Genomic DNA, 8,780 nt, shown 5'->3' on the forward strand with positions numbered 1-8,780 from the left:
TTTTTCCCCTTCTTTTTCATCGAAACAGAGTATAAGAGCTGCTATTTCTTTCAAAATACTACGTTGTGCCGAAAATTACCGATGTTTTGTATTTATATTTATTTTGGTAAGTTTTTTCTAGTATTTGTTTGCTTAAAATTTTAGTTTTAATAATTGTAACACTTTGATACATTTTCTATATTAACTTTTATGAGTTAATTAACGTTTGCTGAATAATCAATTTATAGTAAATTCGGTAGTTAAATCCCATTGGTTTTTGCAGCTGTGTAAAATACCTGATGATGCACGCAAAGTACAATAAACCATGCTGAACTATTTGATTATCATACAACATGTGTAAGACGAAAAAAATATATAAATATAATTAATGTTTTGAAAGATATTTTTGAGACCGTTACTCTGCAACACCTTATCCGTACGTTCAGTGTAAGATGCCGCAAATATACGGGATGTTCGCCGCTTTTGGCATACCAACATAATGAAAAAAATTATAACTAAAATAATTTTTAATTTGTAAAAAATAAAGGAGCTCAAAGATTCTCACGTAGTGAACGATAAATTTCTTTATATACCTGTTCAATTGTGCATATCTTGGTTAATAGTTCAAACAAAATGCTTTTTTAACTACGAAGCAAAGATGATATTTCTTCAGGGAAAAAATGTTGTTTTTGTTGTTTTTGAAAAAAGAGTTGTAGTAGGATTTTGATTTCATTTTAAAGCATTTATTTTTAAAAAATAGGACGGACTAAATACAAAGCAAACCATTTTATGTTAGATTAATACATGTGTTTCACAGAAACGCAAAGCGTTAATTATTGCATAGTTCTACATATTCGTCCCAATAGCGTAAAAATCCAAAACGCTTGTATAGTAAACGTATTCTGTTAACTTATACTGTGAAACTTTATCAGCGCCGAATCAGCTTAAAGTACTTGCAATAGCCTCTTTTTATACGCATCCACAATTTGCTACAAACGGGTTAAATGCTCAATGCAGATTGTAAATAAAAAAATATCTTAATCATGCGTCCGGAATAAAAATTTTAGTATAGTTCCTAAATAAAAATTGGGAACATTAAAAAAAAGAAATCCTATGTACAAAGCACATAAACTATTTTTTTTTGGAAAGCATTAGTAGAGAGTATGCATTTCTAAAGTATAGAAAAAAGTATTTGTTATGTATGAAATTATAATAATGAAACATTTTGTCTTTTCTAGACCAAACAATAAATTGGTTTTCACAGGATACCGCGTTATTTTTTTAAGAATCAACCGCCTTGAAAGAAGAAACTATAGAAATTAATAGAATGCCTTTTTCTGGAGGTAAGTACTAACGTTTTGCTTCAATAATGATCTTCATTTTAAAAGTGCTGTATCAAAATCATTCTAATGCTTCTTATTATGAATAACTGATGCAGTAGTAATCGTTTAGTATCGGTACTTTCTCTTCTTTGAAACTCAAAGCATTAGTTAGTAGACTTCCGAAAACAAAAAAGAGAAATGCTTTTCAAAAGTTATTGTTATAAACTCAATGACCATTAGAAATTTAGGAAATACTTGTTTTATAAGTGGCTTATACTAACTTTTCACGTACGAATCAATAGCAAAAACGCAGTAGAAAACCAAAACATTCTTATAAAACACATGGTTTCAAAAAGAGAAGAAATGTTGATTGAAATTTCTCAAACGGGTCTGGGACATAGAATAACGACTTATTTGATATTTTGAAGAATACTTTGGTTCATTATAGCATTTGTTGCGGAGAAACTTCCTCGGTATTTTCGGAAACATGAATTAAATCGTGAAGGGAATGAATTTTTAAAGCGTACAACAATAGTCCAGTTATAATGAGGTCAATTTGAAAACTTTATAATTACAACAGAGAACAGTTTAGTCAATCAACGACACCAGATGTGGTACCAAACATCTTTTGGGAAACAGAAAAAAAAGAGTTAAACATAAATTTTTACGCAAAGGTGGAAATGTGAAAAAATAACCATTTTGTCACCATTAATCCAATTAGTAATCCACTGTATTAAAAATTAACTACATTTCTTTTACTTAATATGTGTTCTCTGAATATAATCACTGTCACCGTCAGAATTTACATTATTTTTATCAGAGTTCATTCATTGTTAGGTGGGGGGGGGGGAGAGGGAGGAGTCAAAGCAGACCTTACATATATAAATTACCATATTAGGATCGGCAATATTTGTTAAAGCTAAAGCTTCAATGGAAGTGGGGGTTTAGAGCCATCCTTCCTTTGCCATTGAATGAAAATTAATTTCTGACTCAATACTTTTGTTTTCGAAAAAAAAATATGTTTTAAAATGACACAACATATTTTTAAAAATGATGTATTTTATCTATCAAATTACGTGTAAAAAATAAAACAAAATCAAATACATCGTCTAACACAATTCATGATCGGATCAAGTCACAGAAAGTGTAAAATCACGAAAAAAAAAAAAAAAAAAGAAAACCCTATAGATAATAGCAGTAAATTAATAATATTGAACTAAATGTGGTTATTTGCAGGAAAGAAATGATTTTTAGCTTTTCGACAGCTTCTCAAACATTCTGTATTTATACGTGTTTATTTCTGTATATATAACGTGGCCTGTCGTTTTATTAACTGGAATTGCAGAGTTGTTAATTTAGATTATGTGTTCTTCAATCTTACCTTTAATCTTTAGAGAACTACTCAGCCAAGTCATTTGCAATTCAAATTTTCCTTCCCTAGCAACATAAATTAACTATTCATTAAAACCTATTTCTAGTTGGAAACAGTCCTTTCGAGCAGTATAACAAGGAGCAGATAGCTGCCGCTTTTGAAATTTTTGACGAGGATAAAAAAGGAAAGGCGAAGACAAAGTAAGGAAAACTAGTAATGATAGAACAACAATAAAAACTCTCGCATTTGCATAATTAAGCACAAAAGCACTAATATGCATTTATAAACTTTCATATTAGAATAAATATGAAAATAACACAGTTTTTGTTTTCCAGAAATCTTGGTACCATTTTGGCTATATTAGGAAGAGTAATATCGAATAAAGATTTAGAAGAACTAATAATAAAAGTGAGACACATTGAAAATTTATATAAACTATTTGGTTACATTATTATTACATTTTTTTATTTGCATAGAACCAATTCGATTAATATTTTTTAAATTTTCATAACTGCTACGAAACCATGAAAAAATTACAAATCTTCACCACATTATTAACTATATTATTTTATTATCTTCCTCAAAATAAATATTTGTGAGTTAATGCATAATTTTACTAATTATTCTGCCTTTTCTTTGTATTTATTATATTATCACTACTTTCACTTATTTATAAACTTTATTTTCATCATTTATTTATTTATTTATTTATTTATTTATTATTATTTTTTTGTTGTTTTCGTTTCTTAACTAGACTTTTGCTGTAATAAAGCTAACAGCATATATGCATACGACAATTAGTTGTTTTCTATGAATTTATGGAATATGTCAAGGACTTTTCGGAAAGACGGTATTTCTAAGGCATAACTATTTACCTTGCTTTTTAATCAATACCGAAACTTCAATGATAACATTTTTAATATTAAAGCGCGTAATACAAAACCAATATACACCATGAACTATATTATTTAATTATCTACCTCAAAATATGTATTTATTACTTAATGCATACCTTTACTAATTATTCACTGCCTTTTCTCCGTATTTACTATATCATCACTACTTTCACTTATTTAGAAACTTGATTTTCCTGATTTTATTTATTTATTTTTTTTTTTTTTGTTCATTTCGTTTCATAACTGGGCTTTTGATTTAATATTGCTAACAGCATATATGCATACGACTATTTGGGTTATTAAACCCAACAGTATTGATTAAACAAATCCTCAGAGAGGAGGATATTCATTTCAGTAAATTACGTCGAAAGGAACTCGCTGTGGAATATTATTGGACATGCCTTTTTTTTGAACAGGAAGGCATTATGTAAACTCCCTTTGTAAAAACAAAAATAACACATTCCTTTTGCTTTTCAAGGTATTATTTAATATGATTTTTTTCCCAGGTTGAAGATAATAAAACTTTAGGATACATGACACTGGATAAACTTCAACCTGTTGTTTTGGATATTTTGATGAAAGACAAGTAAGCAGTTCATTTTTATTTTCAAAAAATCTATAGCAACAGCATGATTTTAACTAACATAAATTTGCTATATTTACGTAACAAGAACTTAACAAAAACGTTTTAGAAAGCATTTCATTTGAACAAAATTATTTTTGAAAAAAATTACTAAGGAAGAAACACATAAAACTGAACTTGCTACATAGAAATTGGTATGATGTTAAAAACAAGTAAAAGCAGGAGCAAGTATTGCGACATTGCCATTTTTCGTCTCTAGAATTGGAATTGTACATTTTCAAAATAAATGAGTGACTATTTAAATTCATATATATAATTTACATATAGGTGTTTTTCCTTAAAAAAAAACGCAATTTGGTACAAAAAAAATCCCGCTTTTTAATGTTAAATCTGTCTTAGTTAAACCTTTTAAAAAATGAAGTTACGCAAACGATTTTAGTCTCTCTAAATAACTATAAAAAACAGGAAGATAAACCTTTTCTCGTCGTCATGGTGATCTGAAAAATTTAAATCAATATAAATTATGGTCAAGTGATGACAATAAGCAGTTCGTAATTACTCATTTTTCGAAAAGATATTGAAGCACAGTGGCTCAGTGTTTGCGCCTCGTGCATCCACTCCGCAGACCCGGGCTCAATTCCTTGACTGGTCAAGGTCGACTTAGCTCTTCATGCATTCAGTGGGTTAATAAATGAATGCCAAGCGTGCTTGGGAGCTAAGCGCTGGGTGTTCTGCTCTTAGCTGACTATTTAACCGAAAAATTTGCCTTTCAACCCAGAACTCTCAGTCAAGAAAATTAAACATCGAAAAATGTGTTTCATTTAGATGTTAGTAAAATGCAAAATCAACTGGCTAAAAAAATAAAGGGGCAAAACCGACTAGAATGCAGTTTTGGTCATCTCAAGTAGTGAGCGCGATTTTTCTACTTAATTTTTAAAAAAATGGCATTTTAGGGTTGAAATGCGAATTGTCGCATTTCATCACTAAACTATTATAAAATAATAAATGCAGTGAACGAGTAAATTCATGAATTTACTAACTTTATTCATGAGTCCTTCCGGTATAGAGAATATTACCTTTATCACCAGTTAGACTAAACGTTATGAAAATTCCCCTCCCCCCCCCAAAAAAAAAATCCACCATAAACCATAGGACTAACATCACAAAATCAAATGTTTTTGGAATAATATACTTGAATTACTAATTTTGTTTTTTGTTGATATACACATTACACCAAATTGAAAGGTGCCGGTTCAATCAGTTTTTACCCTGTTTCAACTGGTACACAACTTTTGTTTTTAAAAGTATAACGCCGAACCAGGTTTCAAAACTCTTGCCGATTACTGGAAGTATTACTTACTTTTAAAAAATAACAAAGAAATGTGTTATAGTGTGTTCAGAAAATGTGTTCAGAAAAAGTATTGTTATACACTACTTTTTCTGAATTGACTAGCACCACTTTGGCTATTTTAGTACAGTGGTGGTAAAAAAAATTGCATCGCCCACGCCGCGTAGGAGAGTAATGGTAATATCATCCAAGCTGCATTCAACACACAGTCAAGCATCCCGTATTCCAGATGATTTGGGGATGTATTTGTGATCAAGGAGCTGGTGGGCTTCACTTTGTATAAGAAACAGTAAACGCTTAGATGTATATTGGCATTTCGGAGGAGAAATTGCTTCCTACTATCCGGGATCACTTTACTTCAGTTCCAAACGTCAGTTTCCAGGATGATTCTGCTCCGTGACATAGGGCAAAACTGGTAAGTAACAATTTAAAAACCTTCATCCAGCCATTAGACTTAAATTGACATGGGGTTAAGTATTTTTTTTTTCTAAACTCACACGCAGGTTCATAAATGGAAAAATGAGCATGGGGTCAGCATTTTGCCTTGGCCTGGAAACAGCCACGATCTACGGAAACAATTATTGGATTCCTGCTGTTAAATGCTTATTTCATAAGTTTTATAGAATTTTACATACATTCATCTTAATCGATCGACCAAAACTTTTCACATAATCCCATTGTTGTGAAAATACGAGGGTGATGCAATTGTTTTTAACCAGCGCTGTAGGGGGGGGGGGGGGGGCATGTTGACAACGAACATGAAACCACACCATGTTTAATGCTCTAATCGTTATGTGTGTGTGTTGGAGAAATTGTGTGAGATTGTTTTGTTTTTGTTTTTGACTACACAGACTGAGCTTGTATGTGTTAATTACAACAGTAGAATAACATGCTGTGTTAGAAAAAAATATTTCTAAATTTTGCTTTGAAATTTTTTTTTTAGCTTGTGCTCTCTAATATGAATTATTTTATTCACGTAAACGGACAAACATGTTTTAGATTTAAATCCTCGACGAGAGAAGAGCTTGTTTCAGCATTCCGGTCAATAGATCGAGAAAGGAGAGGGTATTTAGATCCTGATTCTCTGAAAAACTTTCTACTGGAGTACGGTACGTAATTTAGTTATGAACATAAATTGTATTATTGTATTATCCTTATAATTGTTTTCCCCCACAAATGAAAAAACAACCATTCATTCATGCATAACACGTAAATCCGTAAAAAATAAATTTGATAAATATTTAGATTTGAAAATGTGATGACGCATACAAAAAAAGAAAAAAAATGCCTTAAGTATAAGACGTTTTTTCTTTATTTGAATAAATAGAGAGTTTTGTATGTGTGCGGGTTTTTTTTTGACCAGCGACTGGCATGATGAAATGATTCACAAATACAAAAATTTTGTTGCAAGTAACTTGGGTGTGGTCTCAATACACCTCTAAGCATTTTTTTTCCCTTAATCTGAATAATACATTAGTAAAAACGATATTATCAATTTTGGAATATTTAGGTTTTTAAAGCATGGGAAGCACCGTGAAATACCGCAGGAGGTAATATTAATAAACTGAATTACTGTTTTTGTCGTTGCCATATATGTTATACTAATTAACCTTTACGGACTCATAAAAATTGAACATCTCAACCTTAGAAAAAAAATGTTCAGAATTGATTTTTTAATAAAATATGTAACAGTTGGTAATTTTTTGGAGAAAATCTGAGATGACATGAATTACAGGCGTGACATTCTCAGATACTTGCTCAAAACGTTTTTTTTTTTTTTCTAAAAAGCGAGGCATTTTTTTTAAGCTTTTAAACAATCGCTTTATTCTAAAATAATGTACTAAGTAGCTTCAACAATAAAATGCCAATTTATCATTTTTTTAAACTACCCGCTTTGGCTGATGGTAGTGGTCCTTGAACTTTTGGATCCTGCTATGTACAACTTGTTTAGGATCAGTAGCCAAATTGCTAATCTTATTTTCTAGTGTACTTTTGCACGATACACCTATCTCAAAATGGCACTTAAATTAAAATTAATGGCATAAAATCAAAAAAGGTAACATTTTAATATGTTGTATATCTACACGAGTCTTACATGATGCTAATCCAAAAAACTTGAAATAATTATAACTAACAAATATTTTTCTCTGAAGTCGAAATCTGTCTAAACATATTCTAAACGTACGACTACATCTCCAAGTAAAGGTTCATCATCTTATACTGTTTAAAAATTATTTTAAGAAAAATATTAAAAGTAATTTTACTCAGAATTTTATTCTTCTCCTACCTTCTTCTACCTTCTTTTTAACTAAACATTTCTTAAAGAAAAAACGCCCTAAATTTGATTTATAATTTTAAAAACCAAATTCATTTCTATGACTTAAAATATGTTATTAAAGAAAATGTGTAGGCTATAAGCTTTGTTATATTTTTTTTTTACTAAATCTCATGGTAAAAAAATATGTATTCTGTACTTCTTTAATTCATTTAAAAATGCTCTTACTAATTGATAGATAATTTCGGCTTTTTTTTTAGGAGAACCTCTTGACGATGAAATAGAACACTTTTTTGAATTTGCCATTGATCAAAAATCAAAGAGAATACATTATAAAGATATTTGTGAAAATCTTGTTGCCCCTCATGTGTTTGATATTGTAGAAAATAGAAGTAAACTGAGGAAAGAACTGTCTCGTGAGCATGTATGAACAAACTTTGCTCACCTTCACTTTCTTACTCTGAGCTGTGGTTTCATAAAAAGAACATTAAAAATGAATTGAAAAGAATTTCAGTTTCTTTATGCTAGATTGCTATATAGTCGAACCCACTTAAAGAATATCCCTTTAAATTTATTATATTTTCATCGTAAATTAAATCTTTGATCAAGGATAATGGAAAATTCCGCTTATTAGAATATTTTCTGTGACAAATTGGCTATTCCATTAAGCGGGCTCGACTGTAGTGCAAAATAGATCTTTTAAAATAGTCAAAATATGATAATTTCTATACATTTAAAAGTCCAGAAATATTTCAAATCAGTATTCAAGTTAGGGACAATGATACAGTTCGCTTTGATGCAGTAATTGGTTATTTCAGCTTGAATGCTAAAAAACATAATTTTTAATCAAAAACTTAAACAAAAATGAAAGCAATGTCAACAGTTTTATTAAAATACTTCGTCGCTTTGTTATTTATGCGTTCTTGACGATGGTGCATAAAACAGTAAGTTTAATTAGATATCGTTAACGCTACAGATTATTTTTCACATCATACAGTGAAACCT

At 30.0% G+C, this 8,780-nt stretch overlaps 1 protein-coding gene across 1 annotated transcript; it reads left to right on the forward strand.

Annotated features, from left to right (window-relative positions):
* The first annotated feature begins 26 nt into the window (after nucleotides 1-26).
* LOC129224561 (dynein regulatory complex protein 8-like) lies at nucleotides 27-8,209 on the forward strand. Its single transcript, XM_054859038.1, has 7 exons — nucleotides 27-106; nucleotides 1,218-1,322; nucleotides 2,780-2,873; nucleotides 3,009-3,081; nucleotides 4,076-4,155; nucleotides 6,500-6,609; nucleotides 8,036-8,209. Exons 2-7 carry the CDS (start codon nucleotides 1,307-1,309, stop codon nucleotides 8,203-8,205), a joined length of 543 nt encoding a protein of 180 aa, XP_054715013.1. The 5' UTR covers nucleotides 27-106; nucleotides 1,218-1,306; the 3' UTR covers nucleotides 8,206-8,209.
* The last annotated feature ends 571 nt before the right edge of the window (nucleotides 8,210-8,780 follow it).

This window comes from Uloborus diversus, chromosome 6 (genome assembly GCF_026930045.1).
Source record: "Uloborus diversus isolate 005 chromosome 6, Udiv.v.3.1, whole genome shotgun sequence".
Lineage (NCBI taxonomy): Eukaryota > Metazoa > Arthropoda > Arachnida > Araneae > Uloboridae > Uloborus > Uloborus diversus.